This window comes from Oryza glaberrima, chromosome 11 (genome assembly GCF_000147395.1).
Source record: "Oryza glaberrima chromosome 11, OglaRS2, whole genome shotgun sequence".
Taxonomy (NCBI): domain Eukaryota; kingdom Viridiplantae; phylum Streptophyta; class Magnoliopsida; order Poales; family Poaceae; genus Oryza; species Oryza glaberrima.
The window spans coordinates 20186395-20213559 of record NC_068336.1 but is presented as its reverse complement, the minus strand read 5'-3'; the positions used below and the strand labels follow the sequence as shown (position 1 = coordinate 20213559).

At 39.0% G+C, this 27165-nt stretch overlaps 2 protein-coding genes across 2 annotated transcripts; one reads left to right on the top strand and one right to left on the bottom strand.

Annotated features, from left to right (window-relative positions):
• Positions 1–2742: 2742 nt before the first annotated feature.
• Positions 2743–5206, top strand: LOC127754159 (exocyst complex component EXO70B1-like). The gene has a single exon (XM_052279634.1). The coding sequence runs from the start codon at positions 2934–2936 to the stop codon at positions 4827–4829; it is 1896 nt and encodes a 631-aa protein (XP_052135594.1). The 5' UTR covers positions 2743–2933; the 3' UTR covers positions 4830–5206.
• A 9391-nt stretch (positions 5207–14597) lies between these two features.
• On the bottom strand, positions 14598–24437 carry LOC127754501 (replication factor C subunit 1). Its single transcript, XM_052280059.1, has 22 exons — positions 24106–24437; positions 23849–23983; positions 22659–23276; positions 22522–22589; positions 22298–22373; positions 22160–22221; positions 21929–22080; positions 21480–21643; positions 21215–21403; positions 20994–21115; positions 20705–20912; positions 20239–20292; positions 19904–20073; positions 19175–19265; positions 18339–18520; positions 18215–18254; positions 18001–18125; positions 17034–17106; positions 16564–16656; positions 15750–15996; positions 15114–15173; positions 14598–15017 (listed from the first exon to the last, which is right to left on the bottom strand). The coding sequence occupies exons 1-22, from the start codon at positions 24106–24108 to the stop codon at positions 14884–14886; spliced, it is 3066 nt and encodes a 1021-aa protein (XP_052136019.1). The 5' UTR covers positions 24109–24437; the 3' UTR covers positions 14598–14883.
• Positions 24438–27165: the final 2728 nt, after the last annotated feature.

Sequence of the window (27165 nt, the reverse complement as noted above, 5' to 3'; positions counted from 1 at the left end):
GGTTGTTACTCTATTATAAAACCTAGAATCTAAGTATTTCTGTAACCATCAGCTGTGTATATCCACTCATGGATGATATAAGTGCCTAATTTCTATCCAATATGTGAAAAAAGAGAGACTAAGGGAGGAAACATTTTTTATTTTGTTGTTTCTTAGTTACGAGACCTAGAATCTTAACCTTCGGCTATGTATCCTTAGCTAGCTATGGATACAAATGCAAAATTTTTATCCATTATGTAAAAGAATAGGAGAGCCAAAGTGAGGAAACATTTTTTTATTTTGTTGTTTTCTAGTTATGAGACCTAGAATCTAAGTATTTATGTAACTTTCGGCTACGTACGTATATGGATATAAATGCCAAATTTCTATCCATTATGTAAAGAAGAAGAGAGACAAAGGGACAAAATACACAAGCATGGAGCATAGCAAGTCGACCTCAGCGGGGGACGGCACTAGGCTGGGTGGCTAGGGAATCCCTTAAGCCCTAGCCAACACCGGATCTTATCGGCCGCCGTTGCAAAGGAAGCCCTTTCTAACACGATGATCTCACGAGCGACAACACTACGACCTCCCGCTCACACTCCGTGCTGCAGGCTAAGGTCTATCACATTCTCCATGCTTCCCCTCCAATTTCGAGAGGATCTCCGTAATCCGTTGCACCTGCGCTGCTTCTTGCCATATAGAACAATTACTCTTCCAGCATCCCCACCCTCACCTACCATAGGGGTTCTAAACTCTTGAGGGGATATTTCCTGATTGCTTACATGTTATTTAAATAGTTATTTTTTAAAAAAAATCAACAAGATAGATTAATATATGATAAATCACTCCACAAACATGCAAAGCCAAATTTAACTTCTACTAGTTGCAACAGAAAAACAAATTAAACTATAGCTAGCTAATGTATATTCACAGTTAAATTTGTTTTTTTCGTTGCGACTTATAGAAGTTAAATTTTAAGTTATATGTTTGTGAAGTGATCTATCCACTACTACAGAAAACACAAATAGGTGCCGGTTTTCCCAATCGGCACCACGGAGGCAGCACTAATATGAAAAGAAATAGGTGCCGGTTTAAGAACAAACACCTTTGAGGTTCCCTGAATAAAAAAAAAATCTGGCTCGATGACGAGCCGATGCATTGAGCCGAGTAGTCCCTCCTCCCACATCCATCCACACCACAGCAAGAACGAGCATATCATCATCTATCCATCACATATCCAATCCACAGATGGACTCATCCACATATCAATCCATTCATCCACAACACAAATTTTGACACTTAAATTCATCCTGGATCTTGGCAATAAAAAAAATCCATAGATGGATTCATCCACATATCAATCTATTCATCCACAACACAAATTTTGACACTCAAAATTCATCCCAGATCTTGGCAATAAAAAAAAAGAATCCACCTCTCTGTCGTTGTCCCGCCATCGTTGTCGTCGCACGGTCGCGTAGCCGCCGCCGTAGTCGTCATCTTCGAGTCATCACGCCGCCTCCCCTCGGCGAGCCCACCACCTGCATCCGCGAGCCCCGCCGCCCCTGTCGCAGCCTCCCCTCCCGCCGGATCTAGCAAAGGGGAGGGCTCCTCCACCTGCCGCTGCCGCCTCCCCTCCCGCCAGATCTGGCGAAAGGGAGGGCTCCTCCAACTGCCGCCGCCGCCTCCCCTCCTGCCAGATCTGGCAGAAGGGAGGGCTCCTCCAACTGCTGTCGCCACCGCGTCTCCTCCGCGAGCCCGACGCCTACCGTGGCCTACCACCGCAGAGCCGGTGGGAGGATGAGAAGAAGAGATAAGGGAGGAGGAGAATAAGAGATAAGGGAGAGAGACAGTGGGAGAGAGCTGGTGGGAGGAGGAGAAGAAAAGATAAGGGAGAGAGATTCACAATATCGAGAGAGATAAAAAGACGCCCACCCGGCCGGCTTGTCTCCACCTGGCTCGGCTCGTTTTAAGATGTGTCGGTTTTCTAAAGAAACCAGCAGTGCGGCACCTTTAATAAATTAAAGGTTTTTTTTCAAAAAACCAGCATCTATAGTATAGGTGTCGGTTTTTCTTTAGAACCGATGCCTATAGTTATATAAAAATGCCGGTTTTTTGTGTTTTTAGCCCATGGAGGAGGGAAAAGGCCTATAGGTGCTGGTTTTAGTATTTCCAGTACCTATAGTGATGGCATCTATATGATGTTCATATACTAATCTATCTTGTTGATTTTTTTTATTTTTTTCATAACTATTTGGATGAGATACAAAGTTTAGAATCCACTCCCCTACGATGCCCTCAAGCCATGCCAATGGCATCGTAGATGACCTCCTATCCCTAGATCGACGCTTCCAACTATGACCAAGCAGATGGAACACCGCCACTGCAACTAGCTACCAGATCTCAACCAAGGTCTCCAAGTCTCAAGGTACGGATGTAAGTGCGCTGTCGCACTACCCATATAAAAACCTGCGTTTTAGTTTAATTAATATAAAATTTAAAAGAAAAAACGGAAAAGAAAGCCCACTCGCCCCAGCTGCGCTTGCATACCTACCTCGAGGCGTCCCTCGCGTCCAGGTCAAGTCCCCCTTCCATGCCCTCGTCTAAGGAGTGGACGACGGACGTCACGAAACGGCATGTGTGCCAGTCGTTTTTGGTTGATCGGATCACGCGGACGGACGAAACAGCGTGTGACATTACATTTTTTTCTCTCTTGTTTTTCGGCGGCTGCCGCGTCTTCTTCTTGCTCCTCTGGTAAGGTGTACTACCTCACATGCCTAATGAGAGGAAAATATAGAAGAGCGCGTTGACACCGTTGACTTTGGATTTTCCGTCTCCTTCCTCCGAAGTGCAGAGAAGAAAAGGAGGAGCTGAGCTGAGCTGATTGCTTGATTCCTCGCTCGTTCAATCTACTCTAATCTATCTCTATAGGAAGGGAAACCCAAACCATAATGCAAAGCCGTCTCGCAGAGGAGTTGCGAGCGCTGAAGTTCGACCGTGTTTGGCGGCCAAGTCCTCATCGCTCGGAATCGGATGGCGGCAGCTGCAGCTACCGCAACTCGATCCAGCGGGTCGTCACCGCGTCCGTTGCCGCCGCGTCCACCAGCAGCACCACCCTCGTCTTCCCGTCGAGTGGCTCGGTCACGAGCTCGTCTTCGGCATCCTTTACCTCCTCCGCTCCCGGCTCGGAGGCGCACGGTACTCCAAGCTCCGGGCCCGAGAGCTACAGGTTGCTGCGCGGGGAGGCGTTCCGGGGCCTCAGCGAGATCGCGAGTCATATGGTCAGCGACAGGTACACCGAGAGGCTAATAACGGAGTTCTCCCGGCCGCGGCTGGGGAGCGGCAGCGGCGGCGGCGGCGGCGGCGACGAGATACTGCAGACCTGGTTCTCCGACCTTGGCGTTGACTGGGTTCTCAGAGTCGACGAGATGAACCTGCAGGAGAAGCTATGGAGCGGCGTGGAGGAGATGATCAAGGGGTGGCTCGCCGCGCTCACCGTCATGGCGGAAGCCCTCCGTCTGACGAAGGCCACCCTCAGCAGCGGCGATGGCGACTCCGGCGGTGTCATTCCGGTGCTTCCGATCGAGAAGTACAGGCCACAGATATCTGCACCGGCGTGGATCGACGACGACCACGCCGGTGTTACATTACATGATGTAAGTCCTGGCTCTGGCTCGTCGAATCTCGACCAAGAAAGCTCAGATCCGGCTCCAAACACGACCAGGAGCAGGAGCATTGCCATTGCTACGGTCAAGCAAGCTATAACAGCGTATTCCCAAGCGGCGTCATCGAGGTCCTACAGGTATGACCAGCACGGAGCTGCAGGGCCTGAATTCCAATTCGCGCTCTTCGCCAAGGCAAGCCTGGTGAAGATGATGTGCTTCCCGGACGCTATCGCCGCGCTGAGCAGATCGCCGGAGAAGATCCTCCGCGTGATCGACATGTACGCGGTGGTCTCGGGCGTCTCCCCGAGCCTCCTGGCGCTGCTCCCCGGAGCGACCAAATGGTTGGTTTCCGAGAGGATCACGGCCGTGCTCAAGACGCTGAGCGGCATGATGAGGGGCATACTCCATGATCTGGAGAGTCTGATCCGAGAGGAGGATTCGTGGCGGACGACGGCGCAGGGGAACGACATCCACCCGGTCAATCAGTACGTGCTCAACTACATCAACCTGCTGCTTGAGAATCGCGACGTGCTGAACCCGGTGCTTCAGAATCGCGACGTGCTGGTCCAGGAGGGCGAGGACGACGACGGCGACGACGAGCTGTTCTCCATCGGGGAGCTATACCAGCTCGCGGAGGAGAAATCGTCGCTGACGAGCACCGTCGCCAGGCTGATCAACTCGGTGGACGCCATGATCGAGGACAGGTCCAAGATGTACGCAGCCGCCGGCGGGCGGATGCACATCTTCCTGCTCAACAACGACCACTTCATACTGCAGCAGGCGGAGCCTTCGTTGCAGTCGTTCATGGGCGCCTACTGGTACGCAAAGCGGAAGCAGCGGGTCGATCGGCGCATCAAGGAGTACCTCGATCTGTCCTGGGGAAATGTCGTCTCATGCCTGGGGTACGCAGGGCAGAGCCGCAGGAGGTCGTCGCTTTTCCGTAGTGTCTCGGCGCTGGTGGAGTTCAACTCCTTGTTGCAGATAACCTACCACACGGAGAAGCTCTGGAAGATCAATAGCCCTCAGCTGCGAACCGTGCTGCGCAATTCGGTGTGCGGGAAGGTAATCTCTGCTTACCGAGCCTACCTGGAGACTCAGGGACAGGGCGGCGAGTTAGGAACATCAGCCACGTATACCCCCGAGGATCTGGAAGATATGTTGCAAAATCTATTCGAAGGGTGAACCTTTCTTTTCCATATACATGGAGTTTTGATGATGTTTTTCTTCGGCGAGTGCATGATGTGCGCGGAACCCATGACCCAAAGCCAACACGGACATGATAGCACTCCCTCCGTTTCAAAATATTTGACACCGTTGACTTTTTAAGTACGTGTTTGACCATTCGTCTTATTTAAAAAATTTAAGTAATTATTTATTCTTTTCACATCATTTGATTCATGGTTAAATATACTTTCATATATACATATAATTTTACATATTTCATAATTTTTTTAATAAGACGAATGGTCAAATATGTGTTAAAAAGTCAACGGTGTCAAACATTTTAAAACAGAGTGAGTATCTTGGCGTTGTTTTGTTACTTTACTTGTTTTAATCAATCATCAATCATTTAAATGTTCTTCTCAACCTTACTACAACGCACCACCGTTTTCTGTCTTCATTGAGGACGGTTTTGTGCCACGCTGGCACGCAGACGAGGCGTTATCACTGACTCATCACAAGATAGGCAGTAAATTAACCGCCCGGCCGTGTCCCCTTCTCCGTTTGACTGGTCAATGCATTCTGTACCTCCCCACTTCCGATCCCTAACCTTAAAGCAAACCTTAAAGCAAGTTTAATTTTATAGCCAACCTTTAGCTCTAAAAATTAACATATCGTTTATAGTTAAACTAATATGTTAACCATACAACAGATGAAAGTGGGCTATTTGGGTGTGTGTGCCGTCAGCTAATCTAAAGCAAATAAAGATAGCACCAACGGAGGTTGACAGCGACGGCACTCTAGGGGCAGCGGCCACTAGACGACTTCCACTCACCAAATCTAACCGTTCAGAAGAGTACGTATATTGAGAAGCAGAGGTGTGCCGACATCATTTATTTTTTTTTTCTTTTTGGTTGAGTGTTCTCCTCTTTGTTGAGATGTGAGTTTAAGTGCTTTTGTTTTTTTTCTGTATATATTCTTCGTATACATAGGGGCCGGATTAATGAAAGCCCATTGTCTAAAAAAATTATACTCGCTAGTGCGTAGTATTGTAGTACTCAATCTGTTTCAAAATATTTGACACCGTTGATTTTTTAGCATATGTTTGACCGTTCGTCTTATTAAAAAAGTTGTGAAATATGTAAAACTACATGTGTATATGAAAGTATATTTAACAATGAATCAAATGATATGAAAAGAATAAATAATTACTTAAATTTTTTAAATAAGATGAATGGTCAAACACGTACTAAAAAATTAACGGTGTTAAACATTTTGAAACAGAGGAATACTATTTTAGCTGGGATTATGGTCTGGTTGGAGTTAGATTCCCTTGGATATGCTGTAGTAATTGATTACTCTAAAGTCACCTTTAATATATATATATTAGCCTCGGGAGTGATTATTATTCGAGTGGTTTTGCGATTATGAGTTTTTTTTTATGTGCAAGTTGACTACCTTTTGTGCATACAGATCAGTAGATGGATCCATCCACTGGACAAGATGGGTGTTCGGTTTCATTTCATGGGAGATTTTTTTATGATGGAAAGAAGGTGTATTACTGTTGGGGTTCGTCAGTCACACCGTTGATAAGAGCAAGTTTAATAGTATACCAAACCAGTAGCTTCAATTCATCTACAATCAATTTAATAGTTCGCTCATATAATAGTTATCTATAAGCATATACTACACCATTAATATATGGTCCCACCTCTCATACACATATAACATATTGGAGTTCGCGCTGCAGCTGACTACAAATCTGTAGCCCGCTTTTCTTCTCTCTCTTCTCTTCTCTTCTCCACGTGTGCTTATAACTGACTTGTAGCTTGTTATTATACTCGCTCTAAGATTTTTGTACCTGAGCTGTTGCTGCTTTCAATAGGAATTTCATTTTTATTAAATAAGGTACCATATCGATATTTTTTTATAATGTGGCAATAATTAATAAAACTAGAAAGGTAGCCCGCGCAAATGCGCGGGCTTGTATCTTAGGGTCGGCTTGGAAGGCTTGTATACCATCAACCGGATTATTCATACTACATTTCAAAATATGTCTTAAAACCCTTCTTAATCGGTATTGCTTGGGTAACTTTTTCTAAGCTATTTGTTGCCATTATACTATATACTATACAATTCATTCGTAAGCAATTATCTATGACCTGGTTTATCATCCAAAAGAAAAGAAAGATAGATTTAGTTTGTTTTTGAAAACATGTAAGTGTAAATTAAAAGTTATTCAAACGGAATGTATAGGGGCTCCCTCTTTTTTAACAACTTTTTAAAAACTGTTATTGCTAAATGTTTTTGTTGTTCCATAAAGTTAACCATCCCTCTTACTGGTTCATATTGACATAATTTAGATACTTATCTAGACCCTGCTTCGTTACAATGTGTGAGACCCATAGTATTTTTTTAAAAAAAAAAACATAGTCAGCATCAAGTTCAATAAAACTTTTAAACCGATTATATATTTCTACCTTAGTGGGTTATATGTGTATGATGTGGAGAAACTAATAACACCACCATATGTGACTGAGTGAAGGGTATTAGAATCTAAGAACTAAAATGTGTCGCAATGATGCAATGGTTATGGTAATAGGTGTTCCAGTTTTGGTGAAAAGAAAGAACCAAATTTTTCCAAGACTTCATAAGAATTTCTCTAATTGGTTTGCTTTACTCCTTATTGGTTTTGCTATTTATTGTTTTATTTTATGCAAGTATTATTTTTAAGTTCAAATGTCGTGAGATGATAAATAATGACATTGTTACACCTTAGGTGTCAACTTTTTAAAAAAAATCAATCACCTTTTATGTAAGCAGCCAAGATAGATATATTTTCTCGTTGTTTATTAATGGATAGATTGGGCGTGGGACGTAAGGCTACGCTAAATTCAATGGTCTCTTAGAGTCCCATTGTTTTACAGAGTGTGAGTAACACCCATTTGGGATCGATTGAAGCAGCCCAGCAGAGCACAAATGGCTAAATATAACTAAAGATGCATCATTACTTATGGGATGTGATTTTTATAATGCTTCCCTAATTCATTCGTCTTGCTTTTATTATTTGAGCATATTTTCTTAGGAAAATCATGAACTAATTGTATTGTTTGGTCTACCTAAAGACATTGGATTTTTTTTATGTTATGGTTTGTGCTATTCATATTTGAGTTAGTTCTTTATTTTCCACATGGTGAACCCTGCACCCTGGTGTAAGCAAAACACAAAATCTATGTGCACCTGTCCTGGAACCAACGGTGAAACTATATATACATATTTGAAGAATGATGTATAATAACACAATATATGTTGTTAATATTTTAAGTATTTAATTTATTTAGATGGTATGCAAACTTGCAAAATGCACTGTCTATACCACAATGACATATTGCTTATATATAGCAAAACATTGGATCTAAAATTGTCAATTTAATTATAAATAAAGCAACATTTTAGATAGAATATAAATTAGATATGTACATTTAAAATTATGGTCAGCTTAATTCTAAAATTTTAGTTTTCTCTTTTTAATTTGATAACATAAAGAATTAGGAAGAGAAAGAGATGGAGATGTAAAAGAATAGGAAGAGGAAGAGATAGGGATAGGGAGAGCGTACCTACGTTCTTTTTTTTTCCGGCCCACACTTATACGAAGTCATACGTACATAAGTTTTTTTCTTTTTATGGCCCACGGCAGAGGAAGGGATTATTTTCTTAAATAATAGATCTAATCTAATGGTCTAAAATACCGGGTCCATCAATTTAAATGAAAATCGATGGTTAGATTAGATAGTGTCATGTGGCGGTCTAGGAGTGTTTGTAAGAGTGACATGTTGCGTCTTGAGAGCGTTTGTAGAAAGTTTAATGGATTTATAGTATATAATAAATAAGATATGAAATATGTTTTATCGAGATGAAACCAGCGTGTACTATTTCTAATTAATATAGCTTAGCTGTTGCATGTATTGCATTGCATGCCTATACAATAACAAAAATAAAATAATACATTGTATGGATTGTTTCAACCGTCAAATAAATGTCTTATTGTTTAGTATATGGTACCTTTGGAATTGTAAAAAATGGCATTTCCCATTAAAAGTGGCCTTGAGCCACCTAAAAGCCACTGTGATGTATGGATGGAAGTTCGTTGCACTGGTCGTTCCTTGTAAAGTGATGGAGTAATGATGGCCTAAGAGCAAGTTTAATAGTATAGCCAACTACTAACTCCAAATCATTTATAGTCAATCTAATAGTCAATTAATACAATAGTTAACTACAAATATATACTATATCATTAATAATTGGTCTTACATGTCATATACACATAATATTTTAGAGTTCGTGTTACAGCTGGCTACAAATCTGTAGCTCATTTCTCTTCTCTCTCATCTCTTATCTCCTCCACATGTGCTTATAGCTGACTTATAATCTATTATTGTACTCCCTCCGTTTCAGGTCATAAGATGTTATGACTTTGGTCAAAGTCAAACTGCTTCAAGTTTAACTAAGTTTATAGAAAAAAATAGTGATATTTTTTACATAAGATAAATTTATTATAAAAATATATTTAATTATTAATTTAATAAAACTAATTTGGTAATGTAAATGTTACTATATTTGCCTATAAACTTAGTTAAACTTGAAGAAGTTTGACTTTAACCAAAGTCAAAACACTTAAAACCTAAAACGGAGGGAGTACCTGCTAAGAGTATTGATTATTAATGACAACTCATACCATTCAGCATGCCAACGTGGCACAAAACCACCCTCAAATGGGCGCGATGGGTATTGTGTAGACGGAGTGCCTTCTTTATTTTGTTTCATAAGGACAAAAAATAGACAACTCAATATTGAGCGACATAAAGTAAACTTATCCCAAAGTAAATGAATATAAAGTCAAAAAAAATTGAGTTAGAACTTTATTATATTTAAGTTGAAAGTTTTATTTAATTTGAGTTAAAAGCTTCACTAAATTTGAATAAAGCACTTGTAGTAGAATTTAATTTCAATTGAAGATGTCAACATCAAAACTACTCTATTCGTCCAAAAAAATCAACATAGGCAATGATGGAACATAACCTATGACAACGAATCTGGACATGCTCATGTACAGATTCGTTATCCTAGTTAATATCCCGTCCTTATTCAGGTTAGCGTTTTTTGGGGACTTAGTCTTCTAGATCAGTTCTCTATACCAGAATTTCATCATTACTTGTCAGTTTCCGACTGAATCCTTCATCCCCTATTGGATTTGAACATTTTGAAGGTCATTCTAAAGGACAAATATTTAGACAAGGCCCTGTTAGAAAGCAATGCTTCAAATTTTCTCTCTCACCCATCTCTAGTCTATCAGTACATGTCCCATTGTTAGTCTAGACTTGCCGAAAAGCTGAAGAGCGTTGTCAGTCTAGACTTGCCGAAAAGCTAAAGAGCACAGGCATGCTACCAGCAATGTTCTCCTAACAGTCCTAGTCCGTAGCTAGTTCCCTCTCCAGAAATCTATATCTTTACCGTTGCCCACTATTCAGTTAAATATCAACATATGGGTGAACATATTGAGAATGGAAGAGAATAGATTATAGGGATTGTGGATTGTAGTGGAGTGTGGGAGCTAGTGCATGCTTATATGATGCTTCCTTCTCGTGCATGGTTATATGATGTTTCCTTCTCTTTGGTTGATTGCGATGTGCATGTTTCTACTCCTAGTCGGTAGCCAGTTCCCTCTCCAGAAGTCTATATGTTTACCGTCTCCCACCATATGTGTCACTGTTCAATTAAAGATGTCATGAAATTCCATAGGTTCCACCCTGTCATCGTCCACGGCACGGCATCCCCTTCTATTCACTTCAATTGACTTCCAACTTTAACCAAAAAGATTTCTCAAACATGGCCAAATCCTTTATACCCAGAGCACTGTTCTCGATTGGCATACAGATTATTCTTCAAGCAACCGGTCAGTGCCTATTGTTGACTTCCACACTTACATATAAATTTGCATGCTCTCTTTCAGTACGATGCATGCACCTTATATAAAAATGTTCATTGCAACATATATTGCTTATTAGTGCCGAGAGACCATTTCATAGACCAATTGGTCCATAGTGTGCATAAAAATGCATGCGCAAATTTGAGTCAGCTTGTTGGCTAATTAGTTGTTTTTTTATCAAGTAACCAACAACTAATTCTAAAATAGTTTTTTTTGGCAATGATGATATTTATTTTCCCAATAATTTTCATAATTCATTTGGTACTTTGCAAATATAGTGAGCATAAAATTGTTGCCAAGAAACATGCCAATCATCGAAGTATGGGTGACCGTATTGAGAATGGATTAGAATAGATTGGTAGGTGTTGTGGATTGTAGTGAAGAGTGTGATGACCGTATTGAGAATGGATAAGAATAGATTGTAGGTGTTGTGGATCGTAATGAAGAGTGGGAGCTAGTGCATGCTTATATGATACTTCCTTCTCCTTTGGTTGATTGCCATGTGCATGTTTCTATGCGATCAATCCTTCTCCTTTGATTGATTGCCATATGCATGTTTCTATGTGATCAATCCTTACGTGAATAGTAGGCACCAGATGTTGTAAAATGTACTGATGGTAGATATTTAGATATTAGTAGGAGATCAATTTTTGTAGGCACCTTCCCAAACTCTCACGAGAAATGCACTCCATAGAATTTTAGATATCAAATATTTTTTTTGCACTTTTAGTTTGTTGGAAGCTAACTATATTTATACTATCAATCTAACCATGAAACCATGCTCGATATTGAAGGAGGATAATTTTGGAGAGTTATACCGACTAGTTTAGATGTGAAGAGTAAAATAGATATTTGGACAATAGTAATACATGCATGTCACACTCACACCACCATATGTACATAGGCACCAAAATAAAAAATACTTAGATTCATAAAACACATGCCTGCTAGTTTAGTTTCTAGTAGCTCTTAGGAAAAACTTGCATTCACATTATATGCCATTATAGCATAACAGATGTAACCGTGGTACGAGGAAATGAAGAATCTAGGTTCATGCATAGTCGGACGCATGTATTGATAATATCGTCACAATGCATTTTGAAGTGTGTCTTGTAATAGAATGGGGTGTCAATTGTCCTTCCATCATCCATTATCATTGCCGACATCACCATTTCTATGAACACAATCGGTTAGTATAAAATTAATCAAGGATTCAAAAGAGAATAAAATACTAATATATAGAACTCATGTGGTTACCTGATGATAGCAACATAAGGACAAGACTAAATATTACTATTATAATGCACATCCTCGTCCTTGTCATATCTTAAAACTGCATATTGTTTATGTCAAGAATATTGATGTCTTATGTTTCAGATTGATGATGCCTACATATGGACAAGACTAAATATTACTATAATGATGCACATCCTCATCCTTGTCATATCTTAAAACTGCCTGTTGTTTATGTCAAGAATATTGATGTCTTATGTTTCAGATTGATGACTTGCCAAGGAAATAAACTAAAATAAAGATGATAACATGTAAATATGTGCATCTCATCAATCATTTTAAGGAACAATAAATGTGCAGTAATAGAAAAATACAATTTCTTAGTTTCTTAATTAGAAATATAATTGCATTTGTAGATACTAAAATAAATGTATATCTCAATATTTGAAAATATGATTGATCTAAGGAAAATACTTGGGAATTAAATTTTTAAATATATATATATATATATATATATATATATTATCTTGTGGGAATATATGAAATTCAAATAAAAATATATTTGTGTTGTCAATTTACATGATGACACCATTTCATCGCGCGACACTGTGTGATGTAGCTTATTTAATTGGGGACATTGCCTTGGGCTATGAGCCACTGCACCAAGCACGGACAAAGCGAAGGTAAAGTCACAAAATGCATGGCTGTTTTCACCTATTGCCTTCCTTCCCAAAAAAACCAACTTAGGTGGGAATGCGAAACCACCTAGAGGATTCGTTATCATAGGTAAGGATGTGAAACCACCTAGAACAATGAATTTGGATTTGTTATCCTAGCTGGTGTCACATTCCCACCTAGATTGGTTTTTTATGGGACGGAGGACGTAGGCGATAACAAATGGGAATTTGGTCCAATTTGGCCCTTCGGCAACACCAGGTGTCGCTAGGTGATTCGGTGACACGGTTATATTTTTGCAATATCATCAAATTTGATATATTCTTGTAAAATCGGAAAAAAAAAACAGTTCGATACCTGGTAGCTGACTCTTTGTGGCGCTTAAAAATATGTTTTGTGTTATGTCAAATACGAAATGCTCCAAACGAAGTAGAAACATGAGGTTTATTTACCATACTGTTAACTAATCTGGTTTATATTAAAACAAATCAATTCCCACGTGCTTGATGAATTAACTGAAATTCAGATTATATGCATCGTGATTATCTGGCATATTTTATCTCATATTACCTCCTACTACTAATTAATTGATTGAATTTTTTAATAAGCAAAGCATTTTGCACCAAGCATAATCATATCCAAACCTTCCTCAGCAGTACGCAGTAAGCACGACGATGATTGAATTTTTAGTTAGCAGGAAACGTCTCTCTCTTTTCTATCTCTAGCCTGATTTTCTACTAGCAGGAAATGATTCTTCCCTTCGGCAGTAAGGTTCGGGTCCATACCTCTACGCACGGAAAACATAATGGCTCATTAGAGCATGTTTCTTCCATTTCATATTATAAGTCATTTTATTTATTTTTTAATTAAACCTCTTTATATTTGACTATTTTATAGAATAATTTAAATCTATAACACAAAATTAGTTTCATTAAATATATCTTGATAATATGTTTTCTGTTGGAAATGTTGTTATATTTTTAAAAACATTGAAATGGATGGAGTAATAAATTAACTATTAGCTTAAATAAACTTGAAAAGTAGATTGAATACTGTTTTTTAAAGTAATTTTCCTATATATCTTTTTATAAAAAAATCACTTATCAGCTCGGAAAGTACCTAATACAGAGTTTATGTAGGCCGGCCAGGAACTCTTTGTTGCCTGGCATCGAATTCGTTCGGTTCGTGGGCCTAATAAATATTTTATCTGTTTTATTTATATCATATAAGTCATTTGATTTTTTTTCCGAGTTTGATCAAATCACTACTTATTATAAAAATTGAAGATATTTTTACCAATATTTTGATACGTCATCCGTGTTTGAGTCGGTTTTTAAGGTCATTCGTTTTTGAAAATACATATTTGTGTTTGAGTTGGATTTTAAGCTCATTTGCTTTTGTAAACACAAAAGAATTCATATAAGAAATCTCTTTTAACAAACTCCGCATGCTAACTTGAATGAATGTCGGACTCGCTGATTTTCCAAAAGAAAAATCCAAGCAAATTCCCACAATAAATTTACCATAATTAAACCATATAACAATAATAATATTAAAATAGCATTCACCTGTTGCAACGCAACATTTTTCTAGTTTATATAAAAATTTAGCAACATCTAAAATATTAAATTAATTTTATTAAACCTAGCATTGAATATATTTTAATAATATATTTATGTTGTGTTGAAAATACTACTCCCTTCATCCTAAAATATAAGAACGTATGATTGAATAGGACATTTCTAGTACAAATTAGATAGGCAGGTTATCCAAATTCATAGTGCTAAGTTATCCTGATTCATAGAACTAGAAAAGATGGAATTACAGGTTTATAGAATCATGCAGTTTTAATGTGTCACCCTACGGCAGATTTGGGAGATGAATGCAACAGGATATCAAAAGGACAACAAACATGACACAATTTCATTGAACGGAAGCCAACAATAATGGACGTTGTCTTGCAAAGCTGAAAGCTGGCCAAATGCCAGTAGATCGAAATGAAGCTCATACAAGTGGGAGGAAACAAAATATCTGGAGCAGATACCAATTGCCTACTACTGCCTACAAAGATGATTGGGACTTATGTACAAGCAAGAAAAATTGAACCGCATTCTGCCCCAGAATATCAGAGGATGTTCATGTAGATTCACCACCGACTAAATGACGGCGGCCGGCGGACGTTTACCTCTTCCTCTTCCCACCTGAGCCTCCAGCAGCCTTCCCAGCAGAGCCAGAAGCTTTTGATCTACCAGCCGGCATCTTCTTCGAGTTCAAGCCATTGCCATTGCTCTTCAGGTCGAGCTGCACTTGGATCCCTGGATATAAAACCAAAATTACCAAAGAGTCAGGCCCGACCGTAAATAGCAGAAGGTAAGACTGGTGGAGAATCCAACTAGTCAAAGTACGAGAACCTTTCTTCTTATCACTCTGCAGGTCCAGTTTTGGTTTTGTGTCACCAGGCACCAGTTCATCTGAAAGAAATAAACAAAGCAGGTTGGTCAAACAAAACATACACTGAATACAAATTATCGATTTAAATGTCCTAATGAAAATTGGGCTGAAGCTAATATAATTGACATGACATGGCATTGTTATGCCAAACACTACTAGCACAACAGCTGACAAACATAGGCCTAAGTTGCATAACTAAAGATTGAGAATAAAAGCACAAATGTATATGAAGATGATATGGCAGTATGAAATGTTACTGTAACACAGTTTTCCCAGTATGAAACAAAACTAGTCCAGATTTACAAATGCTCACTTATCAACTTCTGTTTCCCTTCGTTTCACACATGTCCTCATCCGATGTATTCCCTCCGTTTCACAATGTAAGTCATTCTAGCATTTCCCATATTCATGTTGATGTTAATGAATCTAGATAGATACATATGTCTAGATTCATTAACATCGATATGAATGTGGGAAATGCTGGAATGACTTACATTGTAAAACGGAGAAAGTACTCCATTATTTCAATTTTTGCAAAACACAGCTATAGCCTCCTATGTGATAGTCATTTCATTTGCTGAAAAAGAAAAACTTACCATTATTTTCAGCATCAGAGGAATCCTCTTCATCGCCTTCAGATGACGCTACTCCATTTTCTTCAGGCAAACTCTCTCCCACTGGCTCAAGGATTGCTGCCACTCGTTTCTTTAATGGCTTTTTCATGCCTGGGATATTTACTAGATCTGCTGCTCGAACAACACGAGAACTACTTCCTTGTTTGTATGCTTTTGTTAAGGCACTTTTAACAGCTGGTTGAATACCATCCATAGGATTTGGATGACCCTACAGAACAAAATATGTATTCAGAAACACCATTGGAAGTATAATGACAAGGCATTACTAATCATGACAACCAAGTCAGCAAGTTTACTCAGCTAAAAGATTCATGCATTAATGCTTCTAGAAAAAATATATCAAGCAGGGAGTTGAGTATAGACAAACAGTCAAGAGATGCAACCATTGTGGCACTAAAGATTCACAGGCAAACACTCCCTTTCAGTACTTTGGAAAATGTTTGTTCTCTGATTTCATATCTACACGATCACATGTTTATAAATTTCAATTTGGTTCTCAAAAAATTGCATTGCACAATAAGAACTTATAGCAAATGAGCTTTTGCATTCCCGAAATCAATTGAAATGCCATCAGTAGTGTAGTGAAATATACAGTTTGCAACTTTGCATGCAACCTAGAACCTACCATCTAGAGTAAGTATTTTCAAACACAAGGGGGCAAACCTAGCAGTAGCACATTACATATTGTAATAAGTATAAAACCATTCAAAGAGATTAATAATGAACATAAAATAGATGGCACAAACATAGGGCTTCTATTAGAATAACTACCAACCTTAAATTTTGATAATTCAACAATTGTGTCAAAGTCTTCCTGGCTTAAAGAGTAGGTATCCATAAACTCCACCACTTTTTGCACAGCTTCATCCTGTGATTTTACAAATATAAGATAACCAGCAGATAGCTCAGGTAAAGATTCTTAACAGGGAATTATTGTAAGAAGACTGGTAATACTATTACATAAAGGCAAGATAACAGTATGTTAAAACTCAGAATTGATGAGCCGTGTACACAAGTCAAGGTATGGACGCTCTCCTGCAGATTTTTTTTTTCAGCAAATGAAATTGAAGAGACTCCTTACTTCAGAATACTCCAGAAGATGGCTAGTCCACTAATGCATTTAGAGGTATTAAGATAAATTTCTAAAATGCCAGTGTCCAAGTCATTATCCTCATCATGAAACATTCAAGTATAATGTCATAGAACAAAACAAGGAGTTAATTAATAGATCACATCTACATATACCTTGGGCATTGTCTTCAGTGGATCAGTCAATTGTCTCAAGAGAAGAGTGAGGTAATCCAGCCTCAATGACTCCCTGCAGTTCTCAACAATATAAGATTGGATTATCTCATGATAAACCATCGAAAATCATCTTAAAGATCAGATTGTACTCATGTGGACCACAACATCTTGAAAAGGCATGGGTTTTTATTCAATGTTGCTAAAACAAAGTTCAAAAACCAATGGTGATTTTCCTTGGCTTATTGACTGATTCAGGCAAGTTAAGAAAAGTAAGGCTTGTTTAATTTGCTCACTGTTAAGAAAACCATGATTTTCAAACATAGTAACATCAGGAAACAAGCATGACATGTCCATCAATTAATATGTTGCCAGCCATTGAAAGAAATTTAATGGAAATTTAGTGCCTGTCTTCTTGAGCATAGATGGAGGTATTAAGGTATATCATGCTGGAATTCCATGTTATTTGATTAAGTTCCAACTTCCAAGTGCTAAACTAATTAGCCGATTCACTGATGAGCTGATTATCCTTAGGGTTTGGAATTACGATTTAGGACTAATACACAAAACATTTTTATTCAGATAATAACATGAAAATCTATGTGAAACCATGAACTGGCCTAAATCCATTCAGATTTATAAGCACAATGGAAGTCAGCTTGGCTAGTTAACTCAGTACCGTACACTTAATACTATGATAAAAAAAAATTTAAGATCATATCAACCCAAAGATGTAACAATATTCAAATCCTTACCAAACTAAAAAAAAGCTTGGGTTTGTTTGGCAAATTTATATAGCTAGTCAGATATTTAAGATGCTGCTTGTGACAGAATAAAACAAGAGAAGAAAACAATCAATCACCTTGCTTTACAACCTGATACACGATGCATCATACATGTGAAGAGTAAAAACAGAATCCATGGAATGCCAGAAAGGATAAATTTGTAGAATATGTAAAAGTATATCCACCTGTCCAAATTTGCTTGCTGGGAGGCAAGAATATGACTATGGGCATCTTCCAGTAGCCTTATGTTTTTATTTGTGGTCGAGTACTTTCCCAACCATCCACCAAACCTATTGAAGTTCCGCTCACCCTACAGATTTATTATCCAATTCAATGAGCCAGAATTACCAAAAATAAACTAAACAAAAAAAGTAATTGATGATAAGGTTTGAGCTTTACTGCTTCAAGGATCTCTCTATTCCCATGCATCAAAGCAGCACTGTAAGATGTGAAATAGATTAGTGGATCAGTGAGACATTTGAATTAAATCGATTACAGCAGATAATAACCACCATATACTTACGGAACTATAGATGAAGACAAACAAGCAGCTTGGGACAATTGCCACTGTCGATATCTTCTTATTTGTACATTAACAATATCAGCGTCCGCTATAGATTCAGCAGCACGAGCAAGAAAATTCATTCTTTTAACTCCACTGTCATCCTTCCCAACAGTGATAGGCCGATAATTGATATAGTTTTCCTATACCAGGCATGTGTTAATATGCAAGCTTAATCACACAGTTAAGGACCAAACAGAAGTGATTGAAAACAGTTACATGAAGTAACATGCTACAAATGACCATAACAATTGAAAAAGATCATAATAAAGCGCATATTTTTACACAGCAAAAAATTGGGCCAAACACCAATGCAACACATCTGGAATTTACTTACCATAATAGCTAGTATTTATGCATAGATTATAGATGGCTAGCATCCCAGCTTTCAAAAAGAATGGGGTGCCATTAGAGGAAAAGTTGGGATATCGCATTCAGTAGGGAGTGTGCATGCCTATGTATCAACCAACAAAAAAGTAATGATCAAGTTACCTGGCCCACAAACTATATAACGATTGCTTGGTACTAAGAGAACATAAATAGCATTGCAACAAATAATGGCGCTTCAGCTGTTGCAACTACAGAACCCACTAGCAAGATACATGTCAATGATATGAGAAGGCTGTGATGCTCATTCAAAAATGAAGGAAAAACCAAGTTGCAAGCCTGATGAGCTACTTTTAATACAAAAAGTATCGGGAAACAATTCATAGCAGAAAATATCTCAGGACACAGGACCCACAAGAATTCTACAGAAAAATAAACAAAAACAGATTTGCACCATCAGTGTCCCCTACCTGGATAATCAGAGGGACTAAATCAGGATCGCTCATGCTCAAATCAATTCTCTCATCCATCCGTAGTCTCCCACCATTAAAACCAAACAGCCTGAAAGTTGAATCAATATCTATTATGAATTTAAAATAGCGGGAAAAATACAACCCAACTCTTGCATTGCAAATTATAAAGTCATCCAAAAATCCACAAATTATAGATCCAGAAACAGCTGGTTCAATAGCAGAGCGTATGCACTTGAGCAAAACACATCATTCAGATAAAAATCGGTAGACAGCATGAACATTAACAGTTCAAAAGAGCCAAAATAGCTACAACTTCCAGGTAAATAAAATATGAGTATAGAGTAAGAAATTACTTTTTTAGCCCCTCTGAAAGCCATGTCAAAAAAAATCCATTAAAATAAACAAATATATGGAGAAGTTACCAAGTATATCTACAAGCTTTCTCTTTTGTTTATCAATGAATGAAACTAGCAATTGAATATTTGCCGTGCGCCTTATCAATGGATAACAAAGTAGAAATACAATGAAACTTGGATGTACAATTTGACAGAAAATATTAATATAATCAATACAAGATTGGAATACAAAAATTCACATAATTCACATTTATACACTAAGAAATTATTGCATGTCAGTCAATAAGAACATAAAAATATCTAGAAATACTGATGAGGAAATAGAGGACAATTGAATAGAATTTATAAAAAGTATAATCAATGCACATACTTGTCAACAGCCGTGAAGGGGGAAATATCTTCATCTTTTGTGCTACTATTAAGTCGCTGTCTTATATCATCATATTTGACCACGGACTGGGAGAGGCTTATATATTGCAAATGGTTAAGAGCCATGCGAATATCCCCGTGTACTCTTTCTGCAAGTTCTTCCATTGCATTCTAGCAGATGAGGAAACCATATATTAGTAACATGGAGAAAAGGTAATGACAAGAAAAGAAGAGAAAAGGAACTATAAATGGTTTTGCTTTTATTTTTGTTGTGTTTTCTTTTCTTTTTCCCAAAACTTTTGATGGAAGTTTAGAAGCAGAGAACTCTAAACACACCTCTTGAGCTTGAAGACCTTCCTTCTTGGCAATTTCCATCAACCTCTTACCCATCTGTTAAACACAGAAGTTAAAACCAACCCTATATTACAACTTTTGGGTCACGAGCACCAAGAGTAATAATGCTTACCCTTCCATGTAACAGTCTACAATATATACGATGTAAGGAGATGGAAAAATTAAAATAAGAAATAAATGTGCTACTTAGAACAGCAAGAATTCCTGCCTATAAAGAAGGTTTCTATGCAATCAGGAATACATTTGTGCGTGAAAAGCTATGTTGGCTGTGAAATCTGCTGTACGTACGAGAGTATTTGAGTGATCTTGGGGATAGCCATTGTTTAACTTCAGATTGACAAACAAATAGGACTTATATTACCCCTAAATAAGTTGCTGCATGCAACTGTATCGTAACTGCCTAAAAATTGCAAGAAATTGAGAATATGTCCAGAGGTCAACAGATAACCTGTTGCTTGGTTGGTTTTCTGAAGTTGAGTAGCAAGCAGTAATTTACAAGGCTCTTCAATTTCTGGCTATAACGGTCATTGCAAATGCAAATTATAGGAATCTTGGACATCTTAATGCTAGCAATAAGATCAGCAACACCACCACGATCTCCAGCAGACATACCATCAACTTCATCCATGACTAGTACAGCCTTGGGTCGTTTTAATCTGTCAAAATTCTTGCCAAATTTATATACAAGATAAAACCAAAGGTCCAAAAAGGTTGATGAAACTTCATGTAATACTGACCGGTTGTTACTATAATTCAGAGTTGCATTACTAATAAGCTCTTTGATAGAATTTGATGTACTGCCCCCAACACCTTTCTCAATCTTAGAGTCTGCCTTACCACGGCTATCACTTGCATTAACCTGTTATGAACATTAGTCATTGCATTTATGCCTCAATAGTTGAGTAAGAAACAAAGAGTTGCCTGGAAGGTTGCAAAGTATGCAAAACAGCAGAATTACCTCAATAGCCTGCAATCCAAGCATCTGACTGACAACTTTAGCAGTTGTGGTCTTACCAATACCTGGAGGTCCACTCAACAACACAGCCTTTTTAACTCCACTATCAGCCTGCTTCTTTCCCTTACCCTTCTGGCCAGAATGAAGGAATTGGTCCTCCCAACTTTTCAACCAATCATGAAGCTGTTTAACCTGCATGTATAAGTTCATACTAAGTAATTGTGCATAGATGTATGTGACCAGCTTAACTGAAAGCAGAAGCACTAACCATTGATTGGTTCCCAACTATGTCATTTGGAACTTTGGGCCGATACTTTTCAGTCCATTGCAAAGAACCACGGTCAACAATGTTGACCTTTTGGTTGTCAATGGAGGCACTTCCTTTATTACTCTTTGGTGAAATATTTTTGCCTGTGGTAATTTGATTACCATCTGAAAATTGGAAAATCAAGATATATGTAAGCATAAACAACCTGCGAAATGTTAATATCAAACAAATAAATCAAATAAAACTTAGTCATCAGATGATGTCAGCAATGGATACAACAATCGCTGGATAAAGCTAGCATCTACAATGGGTAAAAGACACAATGAACACTAGAATCATGTCTCAAATTCATGCAACTTTGAGAATACAAGTATCTAATAGTTAGGTTATGCTAAGCAGGATTGTGCATGCGCTATACAACTAAGAAGCATTTTTACGCTTTCAGTTACCTCTTCTTTCAACTTTAACTGGAGAACTCTTCATTGGTGATTTTTGCTGCTTTTCTGAATTTTTGTCGCTTTGATGTTTTGCCACAGTAGCCTTTGCAGGCTTTGATTTCCGAATCATATCAAATAAACCATCTTCAGTTAGGAATGGGACGCTGCAAACAAGTACAGTCATGTGTTAGAAATGACAATTAAGAAAATATAGTTTTCTTGAGTGAAAAGAGCAAATGATACCCTAGTTCTTTCGCTTTATTTGATTTCACTCCACCAACGTCTTCATCAGCCAATAGGTAATTCTGTCAAATAAGCGATGTAAGCAAACTATAGGCTAAAAAACATTACCAATGCAAGTATCATACTATTATTTCATACCGTCTTTTTGCTAATAGAGCCGGTCACACGGCCTCCATAACGCTTGATTAGATCAGTTGCCTCCTCACGTTCAAGACTGCAAGTGTATATAAACTTATGATAGCTTATTCGCGGCATTGTTTCAATCAGGAAATTTGAGGATATTAATGGTGCACCGACCATCCACCATTTACATGAACATAAAACAAATTAAAATATGAAGAAATGAAGACAATAGAAAGCACCTGTCAAGAGTGCCACTTATGACAAATGTCAAACCAGTTAAACAGTCAGGGGCACCCTCCGGGACTTCCTACAGAACACGAATAACAAGTTTAGGATTGAGTTTTCTGGCAAATTATAACAAGAAGGAATAAGCTACCTTCTCCCCTTTGTGAGGAGGATCCTTCCTTTCACCAAAGTTCATGAAGCCTCTCCCACCCCCTCCTCTCCCTCTTCCCCCAGAGGCTCCTCCCCTTCCCCTTCCAGCTGCTTTGGAAGGGGTCTTGGCATCTTCATCCATCTTATCCTCCTCACCGTCGTCATCAAGACCAATTGTCTTTCCATGGGCTGCTCCTGCTCCTCTTCCTCCCCTCCCTCTCCCCCTTCCCCTTCCCCTTCCACTTCCAGATGCCTTGGAAGGGGTCTTAGCGTCTTCATCCATCTTGTCCTCGTTATCATCATCAAGACCAGTCTTTCCATGAGCTTCAGCAGTAGATGCACCCTTCAACTTCTTTGATGGTGGCGGCTTCACCGGAGTTTTCCTTTTTGAAGGTGCCACAAAGTCGTCGTCATCATCATCTTCTTCTTCTTTATGGACTTCCTTTGCTGGCAAAGGCTTCATGTCATCCTCAAGCTCATCACTGACTTTCTGAAGTTTTCTTTTAGGCAAACCTCTCCCGGTACCTTTTCCTGCACTGGTGTCTTCCTCCTTTTCTGTTTTGGATGCAAAGTACTTGCTAGTCTTCCTTCTAGCTGAACAATCTTGATCACAAGCCGCCTGGATGATCCAGTAATTAAATTACTCAACAGCAGGAAACCATGATGTATCAAACAATTAAGGTAATGGAAGCAGTGTATAATTTGCAGACTGCAGTAAGTTTGTAGCCAAACTAACAGAGGCTAATGCAGCAGTACAATAAACTTAGGATCAGAGCAGAGTACCCTGTTACACGTTATTGTATTAGATTCATGATGCGCAATGGAACATGACATACTGAAGATAATTCATCACTTTTATCGCCTACATATTCTACGCCAAAAACTAAATCCACCATTGTACATTCTTTGTAGTTTGTAAATGCCAGGGATATCATCAAACATTTGCACAAAATAATGCCCAGATTTAATCAGCAGGAGGAGTATGAACAGGCACATGATATCATCATCATATGGTGAGACTATTGGCCACAAGAAACTCCCAGGTTACATAAAAATTGTCTATTGTTAGCAATAATTGATCTGCTAAGCCAATTCACCATACAACAGATTACATAGAAATTCCTCAACAAAAGGGAACATGTACAGCAGGAAGAATTCAAAAGGGCACAAGCAAAAGGATTGGCATTGTACCATAGATGGCGCCGCCGACGGCTTCTCCGGAATGCTGAGCACGGGCTTCTTCGCCAACGCCGTCGTCCCAGCCGGCTTCGCTGCGCCACCATTCTTGTCCTGCGCCTTCATGAACCATTTCCTGATGTCCGAAGACTTGTGCCCCCCACAAAGAACACAAAAAAGGGAGGAGAAAGAATCAGCCAAGAAACCCTCCCCGCGTCGAACGAGGAAACAATGCGGGCGAGATTGAAGAACACCCAACCCAAGAAACTCACCATCTCCAATCCCCCGAAAAGAGAAGACCCGGATCTTCCCGGCCCCCACACCCGAGCGCGGCAAGATTCGAGCCGATGAGCAGGTGAAGTGCGGGGGCCCTAGGGTTTAAGTTTGGGGGCGGAAGCGAGCGAGCGAGCGAGCCGGTCCCTGCTTCCTCCCTCCCTCCCTCCGACCTCACCTCGCTTCTTGGGGCGCTTCCTCGTCGGAGTCACCACCGGATGTTGGGGGGGATGGAGGGGAGGAGGAGGAGGCGGGCGGCGGCGGGGGTGTGCTTCGGAAGAGTCGTCGCGCGAGGGGGAAGAGGAGAGGGGGTCGCGGGTTTGGGGGAAAAGGAGGGGAAGCGGCGCGCGATTTTGGCGAGATGGGCGGGGCCGGGAGGGCTGGATGGATGGATCGGTGGATGCGTGCGTGACACAAACATTCATTGGTTTCGCTTTGATGGGGTTTGTGGCTTGGTGCTCTTGCTCGTAGCAATGTCATCTCTCTCTCTCTCTCTCAAGTAAAAATCCAACATACTCCCTTCATTCTATAAAAAATAAATGTAGAATTGAATTTGACATATTCTAGTACGATGAATCTATACATATATCAAATGTGACAAATCTTAATACCACGAATCTAAACATATATCATCTGTTTAGTTTCATAGTACTAGAATATGTTACATCTTATGCTAGATTCATCTTTTTATGTGACGAAGGGAGTTAGGTTCTCTCAACATGTGTGATTGATGTGTCTATGGAAGAAAGTCATATCGTATAGGGATAAAAGAAAATTTGGATGAGGGTAACAGAGTTTGGATATACTATTTGCTCGACTTAAGTGATACATGGGCAAAATCATTGAATTGAAATGTTAATTTGAACGGCTGTATTTGTATTTGGAGTTAATTGGATGCTGAAATGAGTTTTCGATGTAAGATAAAAAAAATGTGGTTTAGACTTCAAACGTAATGCTCGTGCAAGTAGCAAATTTAATAACAATGTTAACCTTTTGTGTAAAGAGTAAAAAAAAATACTATAGAAACCTTAAAAAATTTGTGCAATCAACTTTCCAATAAAACTAATGTTTACATGTAGCAATTTTCTTTACTTTTGGCATTGAAACCCCCACTAATGTTTATAACCTTTTGGTAGTTGGCTAAAGGTGTTCATCCTAAGCCCATAAACCGAATCTTTGTTAATATTACAGTGTTATTTTCGACGATACAGTTAAATAGAAATGATGTGGTTTTTAATGCAAGTTATATCTAAAGTAACATACCGGGTATGACTTTATTCTTTGGTACTTAAGAAGATAAGGCAATCGAGGTGAAGAAGTATAAGGGAGAAGAGAGTTCCAGATTTCCTTTTTCTAAGTATGGTTGGAATTATAGAAGGAGGCTAGAAGTTTAATCCTTTGTTCTCTTTTGTTGGTCGGTTGTGGTTTCTCTTATAAGGGATAAGTACTCGTGTATAAACTTTTGGCCATATATATCCATTTAGTAGTTGTGTTAATTCTTTTTTAATTTTTATGGTGTTTGGATGCCTTTCTTTCCTGTATTAGCTTCCTTCAGGTCAGTGTCACGCGTTAAGTTTGGCTATGGTATTACCCTGCTATGACTTATAAGCATGGTATGGTTATTAAGTTCACAATGAAATATGAGTCCGAATTGTAATAGTTGATAACATGGTTGTTTAATTTTCCTTGAGCATACTTTTAAATTATGATGCCATTTAATTTCCTTGAACTAGTACCACTGTTTTTAGTGAGTTTTGTTTAATTGATCATGATTTACTTTGTGCCGGTTTGTGCCTACCGTTACCAACAGGGAGCTTCAGGAGCATAACAATTTGGAATCCCAACAACCAATCCATGCTGCTGCAGAACATAATGTTTGTTTTTCCAATATGGAAGACATGCATGATCCATCAGCGCAATGCAATAGATAGTATGTAGGTAATTTAGTTCTTAGGGGCGATATCAATGGTAAAGGCTCGTAGCATAGATTATTTAATTTTCTTTTTCTTTATGATGTGCCTTTTTTTATTGATACTGTCTTGTTTGAATATGGACTGAGTAACAATTTTTAAGTTTTTGTGAGAAGCTTCTTAAAACATATATCGTCACATTTGGTTGTTTGTTTTACATTACTAAATAGCGTAGTAGCATTAGTACGAGCATATCACTAGTGATAATGGTTTTTTTAATATGGCATCCCCGTAAAAAAAATACAATAAGACCATATATGTAATAGCTACCCTTCTCTTCTTCTTGTAGCTGTCCCATCTCCTTTCTCTTTCTAGCGCCGCCTTGACACCATCCTCCCCTCAATCTTCCGCTCACCATTTTTTCCAGGCGTCAACTCCTAGTGAGGACGGAAGCAGAATGACGTCTCCTGTCTTTAACATCCATGAGACCATGATGGCATTGCTACGACAATTGCCGTTGTTGATTGCATCTGTTTGATCTAGGAAGAAGTCAAAGAAAAATCCTTTGGACTTAGAACAGGTTTTGTTCATCTCTGCTTGATGCAATCTAGCACAATCCCAAATTCAAACGGTAAGAGCTCACTGTAATGAGAGAGAGGAGATAGGGGGAGAAAGACGAGAGGGAATGATAATGAAGAAGAAAAAGACGAAGCAAGCAGCACCATTCCGACATTCTTCAATATTGGCACCCACCAAGACCGACGGTGCTGCACGACGTCGAAGCCAGTGTAGAACGTCATGAAGACATAGGCGTGCAACGCTATGCTGGGCTTGTGACTTGGCATTATCACCTCCCTCGTCTCTCCTCCTGCCTGCTCAGCCTCGCCGGCGCCCATATAGATGCCAAAGACCAGGGTCGATGTGTCATGTCATAGAAAACCACCATATATAAAAACCGGTTTAGGAGTCGTTTTGTACGGTTTAAACTGTTGGAGGTGTTGTTATACCTGATTTTTGCGGTTGAGGGGTATGAATCAAATTCGACCTATATTTGAGGGAGTCTAGTTGAACTTTCCCCTTTCTATTTGGATCCGAATCCAACGCGCATAGCCCCAGTTGAGTTTTGAAGTAAACACGACGCCGAGTTTT

Excerpts from the sequence above, each read along its gene's own strand:
- LOC127754159 (XM_052279634.1), top strand. The coding sequence starts at position 2,934 with ATGCAAAGCCGTCTCGCAGAGGAGTTGCGAGCGCTGAAGTTCGACCGT.
- LOC127754501 (XM_052280059.1), bottom strand. Across the intron at positions 21,116-21,214 it reads TTGGATTGCAGGCTATTGAG|GTTAATGCAAGTGATAGCCG; the intron begins GTAATTCTGCTG and ends TGTTCATAACAG. Across the intron at positions 17,107-18,000 it reads CAGCAAGCAAATTTGGACAG|GGAGTCATTGAGGCTGGATT; the intron begins GTGGATATACTT and ends TGAGAACTGCAG.